Below are 17,068 nucleotides of genomic sequence, written 5' to 3'. Positions count from 1 at the left end.
TCTCACCAATATAACTGAAGCATAAACCTCCCTACTTTTGTGTTCAATTTCCATCATAATAAACAACAACATTCTATTATCTTTCCTAATTACTTGCTCTACCTCCATACTAGCCTTTTGTGATTCTTGCACTAGGACACCCAGATTCCTCTGCATCTCAGAGCTCTGCAATCTCTCACTATTTAAGTATTATGCTTTTTTAAATTCTTCCTGCCAAAATAGACAATTTCACATTCTCTGACATTATATCCCACTCACTTAACCTGCCCTTATCCATTAGGTCCTCTTCACAACTTGCTTTCCCACCTACCGCTGTATCAAATCAACCACATGTGTGATGTTCTTTCCTGGTAGCACCCCTCCCCAGTGATGTGACAGGAGTTGGAGGAAGGTACAAATGAGCAGGAATGTATGTGTAGGTTCTGTTTTATTGACAGAATAGACAAGCTGAGTACTCAGCCTCAGGAGGTAAGTTATGAGGCTAATTCTCCAGGTGGTGCCCCAGCCACATTAGATGCACCGGCAAAGGGTACAATATAAATGGGCTATTCTGCGTAAACTCTTGAGCAATAGTTGCACATAAAGCTAGGCCATAGTTGAGCATTAACTTGCTGAATTAGTAATGCTTTTCATTGAGCCATGAATCAAGAGACTGATGAGCCATGCCACTTCAAATGTTCTCTTCCATCACTTCATTGGCAATGAAGTTATTGAATCATAGAATAGCTGCAGCATTGAAGGGGATTATTTGGGCTGTCAAGTTTGTGCCAGTACTCCATAAGAGCAATTTAGAGCTCCACTTACTCTTCTCCATAGATCTCCAATTTATTTTTTCATCGGATGCTAAATCAATTCCCTTTTGAAAGCCTATAGGTCTCAAACTTTCCATCAACAATATGTTTCTTTCTGTCCACTGTGGGTAGACCCCTTGTAATCTTAAACTTCTCTACCAAATCTCCTCTCAACCATGTCTTTATGGAGAACAAGCCCAGTTTCTTATTTTTGTTAGTTCTTGAGCATCTCTGGCAACAGTAAGAAGTCTCACAACACCAGGTTAAAGTCCATCGATTTATTTAGAATCATAAGCTTTCAGAGCGCTGTTCCTTCATCAGGTGAGTGAGCAGTGCTCTGAAACCTCGTGATTCCAAATAAACCTGTTGGACTTTAACCTAGTGGTGTGAAACTTCTTACTGTGCCCACCTCAGTCCAACGCCGGCATCTCCACATCATCCCTGGCAAGGCCAGCATTTATTGCCATTCCTAATTGCCTTCGGGAAACTGGTGGCGAGCCACCATTTTGAAGCCCTGCAGTCCAACTTCAGCCAGAAATGCCGAGTGGATGGTTCATCTTGACCTCCTCTTGAGGTCCCCAGCATCACAGATGCCGGTATTCAGCCAAATCAATTCACTCCACGCGCTATCAAGAAGTAGCTGATGGCACTGGAAAAAGCAAAGGCCATGGGCTGTGATAACAATCCGACAATAGTACTGAAGACTTGTACTCCAGAACTAGCTGGGCCCATAGCTGGGTGCGGTATTCTGGTTTTAATTTAGTGTTCACCACTACTATTTTCTTCATTCAACAAACTCTGTGTCCAAGCTGCAACTTTCCCTTTTATTCAATGGGCTTCAGCTTTGCCAGAAAGCTTATTACGTTGTACTTAATCAAATGCCTTTTGACAATCTATGTACACGCATCAACTATTTTGCCACGTTAAAAAGTCAAGTTAAAATATAATTTGTGTTCAACCAATCCATGCTGGCTTTCCCTAATTAGTCCACCCGTCTCCATCTTGTTCTGGGTCATCTTTTCTAGAATCTTTCCCACCTCTGAGGTTAAACTATTGCCCTGTAGTTTCTGGGTTTATCCTTATACCCTTTTTTGAACAAGACTGTAACATTTACAGTTCCCCAGTGTAGTATCACCCTATACAGTATCTCAGGAGGATTGAGAGATTATGGCCAATTTCCACCCTTGCGTCCCGCAGCAATCTTGGGTACATTCAGACAAAACAGCCCACATTGATTGGCACCCCATCCACCAGCTTTCACTCCCTTCACCAGCGATGCACCATGGCAGCATTGTGTACCATCTACAAGATGCATTACAGCAACTCACCAAGACTTATTTGTTAGCACCTTCCAAACCGGGCACCTCTGCCATCTAGAAGGTCAAAAGTGGCAGCTATACAGGACACCGCCACTACAAGTTCCCCTTGAAGCCAATCACCATCCTGATTTGGAAATATATTGCCGTCCCTTCACTGTTGCTGGGCCAAAATCGTGGAACTTCCTCCCGAGAGTGTGGCGGCTTTTCACACTAACTTCATTGCAGTGTTAATGTAAGCCTACTTGTGAGACTAATAAATAAACTACAAAAAAAAGCACTGTGGCTGCACCTACACCAGATGGACTGCAGCGTTTCAAGATGGTCGCCACCACCATCTTCTCAAGAGTAATTAGGAGTGGGTAATAAATGCTTGGTAGTGATACCTGCATTGCATGAAAGAATGAATAATCTGATTCCATCCTGGTGACTTATCAACTTCTAAGTGTAGTACAGGGCAGCACGATGGCACAGTGGTTAGCACTGCTGCCTCACAGCGCCAGGGACCCGAGTTCGATTCCCGGCTTGGGTCACTGTCTGTGTGGAGTCTGCACATTCTGTGTCTGCGTGGGTTTCCTCCGGGTGTTCCGGTTTCCTCCCACACTCCAAAAATGTGCGGGTTAGGTGGATTGATTTGATTTATTATTGTCACATGCATTAACATACAGTGAAAAGTATTGTTTCTTGCACGCTATACAGACAAAGCATACCATTCATAGAGAAGGAAACGAGAGAGTGCAGAATGTAGTGCTATAGTAGTTAGTTATAGTTGGCCGGACTAAATTCTCCCTCCGGTGTCGGGGGGTAGCATGGGTAAATGCATGGGGTTACGGGGATAGGGCCTGGGTGGGATTGTGGTCGGTGCAGATTCGATGGGCCGAATGGCCTCCTTCAGCACTGTAGGATTCTATGATTCTACAGCCAGCTTTCTAATTCCTCCCCTTTATTAATTTTTAACACATCCAGTATCTCAGCCATCTCCTCATTCACTGTGACTCTGCAGCATCTGCTTGTTCGAGACCGATGCAAAGTACTCATTTAGCACCTTAAATGTGCCTTCTGCCACAATGTGTAGATCCCCTTTTGGTTCCTAACCAGCCTCACCCCCCGTTCTTACCACCCTTTTACTATTTAAATGCTACATGAAGACTCTTGGATTCTCCTTTATGTTAGCTGCCAGCCTCTTCATAGTCTTCTCTTTGCCACTCTCATTTTCCTTTTCACACCTTCGGAAATTTCTAGACTCAGCCTGGCGGAAGAGCTTCATAAAGAAATTGGTAATCGGAAAAAGAGTGAGTGAATTTGTTGCTGACGTGGATCGTTTCTTTCAGGGGTCCATCTACGTTGGATCAACTCGCATGGTAGTTCAGCTTCCAGCAGTAAATTGCAGCAAGTACGCCAACTGTGAGGACTGCTACCTGGCAAGGGATCCGTCGTGCAGCTGGGATGCACAGAAATTGCAATGTGTTCAACATGAAAGCGATGCTGCTCAGGAGTGAGTACCAGTGGAGGAGTTGGATCTTCCCCCATGATTGAATTGCACCAGAAAAGGCTTTTGAAATAGCACTATTGTAATTGAGATAATTGGACTGCTTTTCTGGAGTTTTATTCTATTTAGTGTGTGCAGAGTCAAACAATGCCCTCGTCAATGGCTATACAAGTTAATCATAACTTTTATACTCTAAGCCTCTATTTCTCAGCACAGGATTGCATGTGATGATAACTGGTGTGTGATGATAACTGGAGGACTTCTGTTGACTTCTGGAGGCTTTTGGTGTCAGACACTTGTTGGCCATAGTTTGGTGCAGCTGATCTTCTCATCAATGGTGGTGTTTTGAGAGCGAGGTGGTTGCCAAGGGGTGGAAAGTGTTGAGTACATTCCAGAGTCTCTCCTTCAACATAAAGGGAGGTGAAATATTTGGCTGATCAGGTGTGTGCTGATAGGAATTTAGTTTTGGCAATGTTCAGGCTGGGTTTCTTGTCTGCATAATTGAAGGGATTGAGAATGGTTTGCAAATCTGGTGCAGAATGGACAATGACACTGCAGCCATTCACAAATTTTAAATCAAATATGTCAACGGTGGTCTGTTCGGTTTTGGCACAGAGACAACTGATGTTCAAGAGTTTTCCTTCTGACACCAGAGGGCAGGTGAATAGTCATGGTCAGGTAGTTTGTATATAGTGTGGGGGCTAACTCACAGCTTTGAGTGAATCCCGGTATGCATTTTGAAGGTGCCTGTTTGAGACTTCCCACTCAATATAGTTGCAGTCATATCTTGTAGCAGTTGCAGGATAAAATAGGTGGACTCTAGCAATTCAAGAAGGTGATTCATTCCACCTCGGAAAGAAAGAAGATTGGATGGTGTGACGATACTGTGCCTTTAAGAAATGTATTTGAGTCATGTTTCTGTGCAGGAATTTTTTTAAACAATCTGTTCTAACACCAGTGCCACTGGGTCTGAATAGGCAGCCCTGTATTGTTACTGCAGCAGCATAATTGTTCCTAATTGCTAGAATGTTTGTTTCAATCTGGACTAATGCTGTTCTGTTGGTTTTAGTGTTTTCCGCTGGGATTTTGCACAGTGGGACTTGATTAGATTGACAGAAAAGTTGGGTGACTGGGTGGAGCTAGGCTTACACAGAGAAATCAAACTCAGAGTGCTGCTTGGGATCTTTAGGGAGAAGTTGCTTTCTCTGTGTCTTTCTCTTTCTGGAGTTGGAGAATGGAATCTGTCAGGAAATAAGTCTCTCTGGAATTCTGCTGTTTGGTGGTGGATCTTTCTCTGGAGCTGGTTGTATGAGAGTTAGAAGATAGGTGTCTGTCTAGATGTCTGTCCAGAGGTGTTAAAAGGCTGGAAATCTAACATACTTGTGAGCATACCTGTTTTTGGTGCTTACTGGTTCTGAAGAAGGGATTTATGTCTATGGGGATACTGGTTACATTGGAACCAAAGCGATGGCTAGTTGTTAAGAATTATATCATGTCAGTTTAAGTATTTCAATTGGTAGAAACTAATTCTTTTTTAAAATTTTAACTACATTCTTAAGTAAAGTTTGTTTTGATAAATGATTGCTCGTGGGTCAATTGAATCATACCTGAAGTGAGATACATTATGTTCACCCTAATGCCAAAATCATAAAAAGTTAGGGTCTAGGCTAACTTCAAAATGTACTTGGGGTTTCTGATCTGTCAAATGGAGAGAAACTATTTTCTTGTGTTGAGGAATGCAGAAATAGGGAGTACAATTGTAAAATTACAGTAGGGCTGTTCAAGAGTGAATTCAGAAATCAAACACTTCATTGGGACGGCACAGTGGCACAGTAGTTAGCACTGCTGCTTCACAGCGCCAGGGACCCGGGTTCGATTCCCGGCTTAGGTCACTGTCTGTGTGGAGTTTGCACATTCTCCCCATATCTGCATGGGTTTCCTCCGGGTGCTCCGGTTTCCTCATGCATTCTGAAAGACGTGCTGGTTAGGTACATTGACATGAACACACGCCGGACTATGGGGAATTTCACAGTAACTTTATTGCAGTGTTAATGTAAGGCTGACTTGTGACTAATAAATAAACTTTACTTTTGCATACATGATAGTGGAAAACTGGAACTCTCCCAGAAAAGGCTGTGGGTGCTAAGGGTCAGTTGGAACTTCAAAACTGAGATTGCTAGATTGTTTTTTGGAAAGATTATCAACATCAGTCGAGCTAAGGTGGGTCAATGGAATTGGCGTACAGATCAGCCGTGGTGTGGTTGAGTGTCGCAACAAGATCCTGCTGCTGAATGACCCACTCCTGTTTCTATGCAGAATGCCTGTGCAACAGCCCAACTGTGAGCTCCTCCCTGCTTCAGATGTTGTGTCAGGGTTACAGCTTTTCATTGAAATTATCTTTCAAGAGAATATTTAAGATTTTAGGATTGTCCATGTTACATGTTGAAACTTTTGGTTATAAATTACTGTATCCACATGTATAGTTGAACACTATAACCCTGTATTTACACCTTCTTTGAATTATGTTTTAATATAGAAGTGTGACGATTTTAAATATAAGTGATAATTATTTCACCCTGCTAAAAACAAAATAATTGTGTTTCTCTAGGATGCTGCAAGATGTAGAACGTGACCATTCACAGATGAATATCATGTGTAAATCTGAGAAAGGTACGTTTGATAAGAGACCCTTCTGTTCCTGGGGTGGATTTTCAAGCCCCACTCTTCTTTCCTGTTCAATCTGGTAATTTGCAGCAAGGTCCCACAAGCTCGATACTGACTAGATCATCTGTTTTTGTTAGTGTTTGAGGGATAAATGTTGCCCAAGACTCTTGCTGTAATTAAATGTATACCTGAAAAAGCAGACAGATCCTTTGGTTTAATGTCTTATCTGAAACCTTCATAGAATCATAGAATCCTTTAGTTCAGAAGGAGACCATTCAGCCCATCGTATTTGCACCGGCCACAATCCCACCCAGGCCCTATCCCCATAATCGCATGCTATAACCCCATAACCCAAGCTAGTTCTCCTGACACTAAGGGGCAATTTAGCATGACCAATCCACCTAACCCGCACATCTTTGGACGGTGGGAGGAAACCTGAGCAAGTATGAGTTTTCCCAATACTGCCATTTGTTCTGAGGTCACAGACAGACATTGATTCAGGTATTTTAAAGGTATTGGTCAGTTTGAAATTTTAGCAACAGCAAGGAGAATATCGCTGTATATTTTATAAATCCACGCAGACATGAGGAGAATGTACAAACTCGACACAGACAGTGATCCAAGCTGGGAATCGAACCCAGGTCCCCGGCGCTGTGAGGTAGCTAACCACTGTGCCTTGGAGAACTGCTGCAGTGCATCCTGTAAATTGAGAACTGCAGCCAGTATGTTGGCAGTGGAGGGCTGAGATGGAGCCCAGAGGTGGAGGCAGGGATGCCAGTTAATCAAACTGTTCTGTCTTTAGTGGTGTTAAGCTAATTGAATGTTGCAACAGCTTCACCCTTCTGGGTAAGTGATAAATATTTCACCAAATTCCTGATTTGAGCCACAGACCATTAAAATTTCACTATAGCCCTAAAAAACGTTGAAAAGGATTCAGCTGCCAGTGGGGACAGCCCAACGAGACTGGCAATGCCTGATATTTGTTCAATTGTCATACTGTGATTGTCTATAATGGTCACTTTGTGGTAGGCATAGATCACTTAAAGTATCTTCCCTCTGCCGACACCATCCAACATCATTATGCTGTAAGACTTCAGCAAAAAAAAAAGGTAACTGCAGAGTGCTGAGCCTGAAAGAGTTTCCAAGTTAAAAGATTAAATCATCTGGTAGTCACAGTGATCATTATTTGTGTGTGAGCCTGGACAATGCAAGTTCCCCTCCGAGCCAACCTGACTTAGAACGAAATCACCGTTTCTTCACTGTCGCTGGGTCAAAATCCTGGAATCTCTCTCCCTAACACCACATGGACTGCAGTGGTTCAAGATGTTAGTTCATGACCATTTTCCCCGGGACAGTAAGGAATGGGCAACAAATGTTGGCCTAGCTAGTGACGCCCACTTGCTGTGGAACAAAAGCATGTTCTCTCTTGAGGTGTAGTTAAAATCTGGAACTCAGAGGCACGGTTTCTCCGATGAGATGTTCTATACATCATTCACTAATGAGAAAGATATAGAGTAAACTTACAGGGAAATGACAGAGAGGTGTAAAGCCTGTAGAGTAGATAAATTGGGAACTTCCACTATTATAGACTGGGATAGTAGTAGTATTAAGGGAGAAAGGAGAAAGAGTTTCAGAAGTGTGTTTGGGAAAGTTTTCTTGATTAGTATGATTTAAGCTCAGTGAGGAAGTGAATTGCTGGGTCTGGTTCTGTGGAAAGAGGTAGGTCAAACTGATCAGCAGGGAATCATTAAGGGAACAGTGATCATAGTACCATAAACTTCTGGTTAGATATGGAAAAGGGCAAGAAGAAGTTAGGGACGGATCTGTTTCAGTGAGATGAAAACAGATCTGTTCCCAGCACATTTGAATCAAAGATTCGCCGGCAAAACTGTTTACAAGATTGACAGGCTTGGATCTTTTTCCCAAGGTGGAAGGGTCAATTACTTGGGGGCACAGGTTTAAAGTGCGAGGGGGAAAGTTTTAAAAGAGATGTAAGGGGCAAGTTTTTCACACGGAGGATGGTGAATACCTGGAACGGAGGAGGTGGTGGAAGCAGATTCTATAACAACGTTCAAGAGGCATCTGGATAGGCAGGGAATAGAGGGATATGGACCTCATAGAGGCAAAAAAATATTAGATTAGAGAGGCATCTGTGTCAGCACAGACTTGGAGGGCCGAAGGGCTGTTCCTGTGCTGTACTGTTCTTTGTTCTAAAACTGATTTGAAACAATGGGATGTTTTAAAGAGGAGATGGTTTGGTTACAGTCAAAGTGCATTCATTTCCATGAGGGGGAAAGGTACAACAAGTAAAGCCAGAGTTCTCCAGATGTCAAAAGAGATCGAAAAATGAAGTGGAACAATGTCCTTTAGGGAATGAAATCTACCGCCCTTGCCCAGTTTGGCCGACATGTGGCTTCAGACCCACACAATATGATTGACATTTAACAGCCCTCTGAAATGGTTTAGCAAGCCTTCTTGAGGACAGTGAGAGATGGTCAGCAAATGCTGGCCTTGTGAGCAGTGCTCATATCGCATGAATAATTAAAAATTAGTGCACTTGGCAGATGTCAGGTTGATAATACAAATGAGTAACTGGCTGCAAAAGTTCAGAGCAGAAGTGAAAAGGAGGCGAGAGAGGCCAGAAAAGAGTATGAGAAGACACTGGTACACAACATAAAAGGGAATCTAAAAGTATTGTAGATAGATAATTATCCCTAGCTCATGAGGAACTGAAGGCATCTCTCTCTATTTTGGAAAGACAATTGGTTAGATAACTTGAGGTACACCACTCCGCATCAAGCATGGGAGGCCAGGAAACAGATCCCAAGTCTCCCTCTGCTGGAACAGGAATTGAACCCACATTATTGGCATTATTCTGAACCATACACTGGTCAACTGAGCTAATTCTTCCATGCTATAGCCATTTTATAATTCTATGATCTAAACCCAAGGCTTTACCTATCTAAGCAGTGGATGCGAATAATGATTTCACGGCATTTTTCAAAAGAAAGTAGGAGATTCCATCCTGACTCAAAGCCATCCAGGGCAGATAACTTTAATTAATTGTTGTTCGTGCCTCTGGGATCAATATCTGCCCCTTCCGCCACTGGCTAACTGGCTGCACTATTGACATGACACATTGCTGTAACTCTCCTCACTTATCGCTTTCAGTGAACACATTAAAACACTACAGTGGATATTAAAGGTCTTCCGACTCTATCGAAAAAGAGCAGCAGATATCTCCCTGATGACCTGACCATAGAATCATAGAATCGCTACAGTGCAGAAAGAGGCCATTCGGCCCATCGAGTCTGCATAGACTCTTAACAGAATACCTTACCCAAACCCTTTGCTTCATCCTATCCCCGTAACCCCACACATTTCCCATGGCTAATCTATTTTACCTATGCATCTTTGGATTGTGGGAGGAAACTAGAGCATCTGGAAGAAGCCCCATGCAGACACTGGGACAACATGAAAATTCCAGTTACCTAAGGCTGGAATTGAACCCGGGCCCCTGGTGCTGTGAGACAGCAGTGTTAATCAGTGTGCCACCGTGCTGCCTGCAATATCCATCCCTCAACCAGTGCCACAATTCGAAATGATCTGTTCATTATCATTTAAGGTGGCACAGTGGTTAGCACTGTTGTCTCACAGCGCCAGGGACCTGGGTTCGATTCCTGGCTTGAATCACTGTTTGTTTGGAGTTTGCAAATTCTTCCTGTATCTGCATGGGTTTCCTCCGGGTGCTCCGGTTTCCTCCCACAGTCCAAAGATGTGCAGGTTAGGTGGATTGGCCATGCTAAATTGGCCCTTAGTGTCAGGGGGACTAGCAAGGATAAATGCATGGGGTTATGGGGATAGGGCCTGGGTGGGATTGAGGTCAGTGCAGACTTGATGGGCCGAATGGCTTCCTTCTGCACTGTAGGATTCTATCTCAGTGCTATTTGAACATAAGAACTAGGAGCAGGAGTAGGCCATCTGGCTCCTCGAGCATGTCTGCCATTCAATAAGATCATGGCTGATCTTTTCGTGGACTCAGCTCCACTTACCCCCCCGCTCACCATAACCCTTAATTCCTTTACTGTTCAAAAATGTATCTATCCATGCCTTAAAAACATTCAATGAGGTAGCCTCAACTGCTTCACTGGGCGGGGAATTCCACAGATTCACAACCCTTTGTGTGAAGAAGTTCCTCCTCAACTCAGTCCTAAATCTGCTTCCCCTTATTTTGAGGCTATGCCCCCTAGTTCTAGTTTCACCTGTCAGTGGAAACAACTTCCCTGCTTCTATCTTATCTATTCCCTTCGTAATCTTATATGTTTCTATCAGTTCTCTCCCTATTCTTCTGAATTCCAATGAGTATAGCCCCAGTCTACTCAGTCTCTCCTCATAAGCCAACCCTCTCAACTCCGGAATCAACCTTGTGAATCTTCTCTGCATTCCCTCCAGTGCCAGTCTATCCTTTCTCAAGTAAGGAGACCAAAACTGTACACAGTTCTCCAGGTGTGGCCTCACCAGCACCTGATACAGCTGCAACATAATCTCGTTGTTTTTAAACTCCATCCCTCTAGCAATGAAGGACAAAATTCCATTTGCTTTCTTAATTACCTGCTGCACCTGCAAACCAACTCCTTGAGATTCCTGCACAAGGACACACAGGTCCCTCTGCACAGCTGCATGCTGCAATTTTTTACCATTTAAATAATAGTCCATTTTGCTGTTATTCCTACCAAAATGGATGAGCTCACATTTACCAACATTGTACTCCATCTGCCAGACCCTCGCCCACTCACTTAGATTATCTATATCCCTTTGCAGACTTTCAGCTTCTTCTGCACACTTTGCTCTGCCACTCATCTTAGTGTCACCTGCGAATTTTGACACACTACACTTGGTCCCCAACTCCAAATCATCTATGTAAATCGTAAACAATTGCGGTCCCAACACTGAGGCACACCACTAGTCACTGATCGCCAACCAGAAAAACACCCATTTACCCCCACTCTTTGCTTTCTGTTAGTTAACCAATCCTCTATCCATGCTAATACATTACCCGTAACACCGTGCGCCTTTATCTTATGTAGCAGTCTTTGGTGTGACACCTTGTCAAATGCCTTCTGGAAATCCAGATACACCACATCCACAGGTTCCCCATTGTCCATTACACATGTAATGTTCTCAAAGAATCCCACCAAATTAGTCAAACATGACCTTCCCTTCATGAACCCGTGCTGCGTCTGACCAATGGGACAATTTATATCCAGATGTCTCGCTATTTCTTCCTTGATGATAGATTCATTTTCACTCTTATAGAAGTTAAGCTAACCGGTCTCGTTACCCGTCTTTTGTCTACCTCCTTTTTAAAAATAGTGGCGTCACATTTGCTGTTTTCCAATCTGCGGGAACCATCCCAGAGTCCAGCAAATTTTGGTAAATTACCACTAGTGCATTTGCTATTTCTCCCGCCATCTCGTTTAGTACCCTGGGATGCATTCCATCAGGACCAGGAGACTTGTCTACCTTTAGCCCCATTAACTTGCCCAACACTACCTCTTTCGTGATAATGATAGTTTCTAGGTCCTCACCTGCCATAGCCTTCCTGTCATCAATTTATGACATGTTATTTGTGTTTTCCACTGTGAAGACCGACACAAAATACCTGTTCAATGCCTCAGCCATTTTCTCATTTCCAGTTATTACATCCCCCTTCTCATCCTCTAAAGGACCAATGTTTACTTTAGCCACTCTTTTTCTTTTTATATATTTGTAGAAACTTTTGCTATCTGTTTTTATATTCTGAGCTCGTTTACTCATAATCCATCTTACTTTTCTTTATAGCTTTTTTTTGTGGCTTTCTGTTGACCATTGAAGATTTCCCAATCCTCTCAGTTCCCACTAAGTTTTGCCACTTTGTATGCATTTTCTTTCAATTTGATCCCTCCTTTATTTCCTTAGATATCCATGGCTGATTATCTCTTTTTCTACAGTCCGTCCTTATCACTGGTATATACTTTTGCTGAGCACTGTGAAATGATCTAAAAAAAGTTGAGATCATTTTGTGTGTATTTCCTACATTACAGTACTGTATGTTATTAGCTGTGAAGCACTTTGGAACTTTGCCTTTTGTAATTTCCACAAGTGATAGTTGAAGCCCAATCCTGTCTATAAAGTTTTTATTTTCTTTCCAGAATCGATGGTATCCCCGACAAAGGTGATACTAGTGGTGAATGGGACCACTGTTTTCCTTCAGTGCGAACCCAGTTCCGCTTGGTCAACCTGTCACTGGATAACTCCACATGGAAACTTGAGTAACAATGACAAAGCCAGAGGAATCAGCGTGACAACTGCACGGGACAGCCTGGGTGTTTATAAGTGCATGTGTGTTGAGGACAATGTGCAGACTTATAAAGCCTTCTACAGCCTGGAATTAAAGTCTTCACCCGATCTCGTGAAGGGTACAAATTCTGTCAGTTATTTCCTGATGTTTTTCTTGTTGGTCCTTGGTCTTTTCCTCGGTGCCGTCATCTACAAGTTTGGTCAGCAGTGGTGCAGCAGGAGAAAAGGGTCCAAGGACCTCCATAAGGGGAATTATACGGATGCAGCTGGGGGGCCCACGGTTCCCAGTTTGGGCTCCACTGATGAAATCCGACCCTTGACCATCAGCCAGAAGAGCGAATCAGGTTTAAATGGAACCAGTGAAAAAGAGGATATTTATGAAAGTATGGAAAAGGAAGTGAATGGAATGAACACCGCTCCCTCGAGGAACCACACTATTTCTATCATATCGTGCCAGGATGAAACCTCAATTTAATCACTGGCTAACTGGCGGACTGGCACCCTAAATGAATATAGCCCAAGAGAGCAGTCAAGCTGCTGCTTTACAAAAATTACCTGTCTTTTTTATGGTGACGCGCATGGTGTTGCTTTTAATTACACCCACATTTAAGGAAGTATAAGAGTTTTGGAATCCACCATTGGCCCGCACTCAGCATTGCGATTTGTCCTGTCAGCTTCATCTACCTATGCCTGGCAAAGTGTCTTCACTTTGGGAGTACAGGAGGAGGCAATACCATTTTATTTACAGCTGCCCTGTTTGAGACAGTGTGAGGGCTTCATGTGACATTTCAACCCTCTGAAGACTAATTTTAGTTTATTCCAAACCTAAAGATTTGGAATTGTTTGATCCTGTGAATAAATGTATATATTATTTTCTAAAGAGCGTGCCCATTCGTAAAAGATGGAAGCAGTTGAATGCTCGGTCTTCTAGGTTCTGGGAGGGACCTCTGCTCCAGTCCGGGGTGTCACTGAGAATCTCAATTAGAGGAACTATCAGTCCATGATTCCAGCTTCTTTCATTGCTAGACACTGGTAGAGGTGGCAATAGGTCAAGACCAGCTTTGAATGCCCTACTAACGGACAGTTAATGCTCAGAGCTATGGATAAAGATTGGGACAGTGGGATTAATTACATAGCTCTTTCAGAGAACCACCATTGGCGCAGTAGGTCGATTGGCCTTCTCCTGTGATATATCATTCTATGATTCCATTTAGGTTTGCACATTAAACATTGATCGCTAGGGCGAAGTATTGTTGAACGGCCCCACACACAAGGATTCGTATTGCAAAAGGAATCAGAACCTTCCAGAACGGAGAATGAGTAGAAGAGAAAGATGAAAATGACTATTGTGCTGAACATGTAAAGGCCACTGATCTTGTGGGATTGCCGAGGACTTATTACGGGTTAAAATGTATAACAATTTTAGTTTGGCTGTCGAGATGCATGCTTTCTGCCATGACCACTTGATCTTTTCTGCCACTTGATGTGAAGCAAACTTGGCGAACTTGCCTCATGGATGCTGATGTACATAGTGCACAGTCCCGAGTCAGCACCTCTACTGTGTGACCACTAAGGGAGAGGAAAACCAGCAGAGACATTGTAACACTGAGCACTTGCATTCCTTCCAGTGGAATCCAGGGATTCAAACTGTGCACAACCACCAAGGTCCTCATTCTCCCTTCCAGACTGTTTCAGTGTTGTTGTTACTGTTAGAAGTGGAAAGTCCTTGTGGACTGATTTCTCGATTATTGTAAATATTAGTCATAGTTCTTATTTCAGGCCTGCCAATTTTTGATATTTAGTGATTGTTGTGATATTGCTGTCCTCAATTTTAAGTACATCACTCTTGTTTCTTCCAAGTCCACTATGGATGATAAATGACATTCCAGTGCAGTCGGACTGCAGTGAGAGCTGGAGGGGTAAAATGTGGGTTGATGCACTGCATAATGTCTCCCACAGGTTCTGTAAGTTCGGCGGGACATCACTGCTGTCTCTAAGCTTATTGAGTATGTAGTCTGTGCATGGGAGGGGAGGACTTGCATTGTAAGCCAATAAATACCCTTTCTGTGCGATGTGCTTAATTCATCAGTTCACATTGCTCCTACCAGTGACTGACCTGTAACCACAAACTTGGGGTATTTTTAACTTTGGATTGCTGTCTACAATGAGCAATGTTGAAATGGCTGCTCATTATCTGACCGGCCTAGTACTCCCTTCTATTAATTTTAATTGACAATATGTATACTGCCTGACCTTTTAAAAAATAAATTACAGGATGTGGGCGTCGCTGCCTAGCTGGCATTTATTACCCATCCCTAATTGCCCTTGTGAAGGTGGTGATGATCTGCCTTCTTGAAATGTTGTAGCCCCTGAGGTGTAGGTACACCTACAGTGCTGTTAGGGAGGATTTTGACTCAGTGACAGTGAGGGAACGGCGATATATTTCCAAGTCAGGATGGTGAGTGGCTTGGAGGGGAACTTGCAGGTGGTGGTGTTCCACGTGTGTCTGCTGCCCTTGTCCTTCCAGATGGTAGTAGCCGTGGGTTTGGAAGCTGCTGCCTAAGGAACCTTAATGAGTTTCTGCAGTGCATCTTGTAGATGGTACACATGGCTGTCGCCATTTATCGGTGTTGGAGGGAGTGAATGTTTGTGGATGGGGTGTCGATTAAGTGGGTTGTTTTGTTCTGGCTAGTGCCGAACTTCTTCAGTGTTGTTGGAGCTGTACTTATCCGGGACTAATCCCCATGTTGCAGCCATGTTCTACACTGCATGCCAAAGTTAAAATTAGCCCTTTGTCTTTTCCAGTTCAAAACACTCATTCCAAATGAAACCACTCAGAACAAAGTGGAAATCTTTTCTGCTGGAGAGTTCTTTTCATAGTTTTCATAGTTCACTTCTTTTAAGTGATCTAACATCAAAACTGCACAGACATCGTGGGGTGTGTGGACTAGTATAAAGCGCTGCAGTATGGCCGCAGGCTTTAGGTGCAGCCCTACTGACAACACTGATGTCTGTCCCTCATCCTTATCAGTATTCTGTAAACAAGCTGAGCCTTTCCAGTATTACTCTTTGTGAATTTTGACTTTTCATTCCTTTTGATGTAGATTAAAGATTTAAAATTAATGGGGGGGTGGGCTGGGGGGGTGGGGAGGTGGGGGGGGGGGGGGGGGTTGGGAAGGTGGGGGAGGGTGGTGGGGAAGGATCGTGAGCTTTCTTGATGGTTGAGAGGATAGATGCACCTCCTGGTCGGATCTGACCCACAAGAAGAAGGAAGGCAGTAGGTTAGATCTGTGTCAAACAGCTGAGATAGTAATATGGACGTCAGACGAATAGAGGTTCTGGATTTCAGTCCATGATCTGAGCTGGAAGGTGTGTGGGTGAGTATGTGGGATCAAGGCAGTATCACCCATACACAGTGACGCATTCCATGGATAAAGAGCCTACCAACACTCGCTGTATAATCTCTGGAATGATGATTGGGGCCTAATGTTTATTGTAGTGATGGAGCAGTGTGTAGTAGCAGAATGATAAGAAAGGTAATGTGTTATTACTAGCCGAATGGAGAAATTCTCAGCTTTCACTGTTACCAAAATGTTCTTTTTTAAAATAAAATACTATTTTGTGATATTTTTAAAAATACATCTGGATGTGTTTTAGCCTCTTCAATCGTGTGAAGTGTTTTGCTAACCCACCTGTGCTCTTTTATGCATCGTGTAATTATTTTGCTGTTAAAACGTTGTTAACATTTTATCACGTGCAAATGAGAAGAAACCTACTGCTGCATTTTACCAGCCATTTGGGGACAGGCTGGTAATCTGCAAAAATGGTGCAGAAAGATGACGGTTCCTTATCTTCCTGCTGCCACGCAATATCACCAGAGGCGGGAAAGGTTCCAGACAGCTCACCCGTCCAGAGGCGTACGGTAAACTTTCCCGGCCTTCCAGCAGGTTCTAGGGCAGGAGATCCTCTGAGAAGCCCTCAGTGTCAATGACTGATTTCCCCCCCTGGGGCAACATAGCAGGAGGAGACCATCTAGGCCACCGAGACTGCTCCGCTATTTAATATGATCATGACTGATCATCCACTTCAATGCCTTTTTCCCCACATCATCTCCATATTTCTTCATGTTATTGGAATTTAGAAATCTGTCAGTCTCTACTTTAAACACACTCAATGACTGAGCTTCCACAGCACTCTTTGGTAGAGAATTCCAAAGATTCACAACCCTTTGAGTGAAAAAAGTTCTCAAAACTCCTGAGATAGTAATATGGACGTCAGACGAATAGAGGTTCTGGATTTCAGTCCTGCTACTATTTTCTATGTTTCTCATCTCAGTCCTAAGTAGCGTCCCCATATTTTGAAATTGTGCTTCCTGGTTCTAAACTCATCAACCAAGAGGAACATCTTACCTGCATCAACCCTGTGTATCCCTTTCAGGTATTTTGTAGGTTTCAATGAAATCTCTCATT

General features: G+C 43.3%; 1 protein-coding gene across 1 annotated transcript in view; it reads left to right on the top strand.

The window, feature by feature from the left end:
* Positions 1 to 16,179, top strand: part of sema4f (sema domain, immunoglobulin domain (Ig), transmembrane domain (TM) and short cytoplasmic domain, (semaphorin) 4F) — a 208,237-nt gene extending 192,058 nt beyond the window's left edge. Inside the window, exons 12-14 of the mRNA XM_078224518.1 lie at positions 3,439 to 3,602; positions 6,205 to 6,266; positions 12,452 to 16,179. Of these exons, the coding sequence (XP_078080644.1) occupies positions 3,439 to 3,602; positions 6,205 to 6,266; positions 12,452 to 13,074 (849 nt within the window). The 3' untranslated portion in view covers positions 13,075 to 16,179. The remainder of the gene's footprint in view (positions 1 to 3,438; positions 3,603 to 6,204; positions 6,267 to 12,451) is intronic.
* Positions 16,180 to 17,068: the final 889 nt, after the last annotated feature.

This window comes from Mustelus asterias, chromosome 1 (assembly GCF_964213995.1).
Source record: "Mustelus asterias chromosome 1, sMusAst1.hap1.1, whole genome shotgun sequence".
Lineage (NCBI taxonomy): Eukaryota > Metazoa > Chordata > Chondrichthyes > Carcharhiniformes > Triakidae > Mustelus > Mustelus asterias.
Note: the sequence above shows the minus strand (reverse complement) of the source record. Positions and strands in the feature narration are given on the sequence as shown.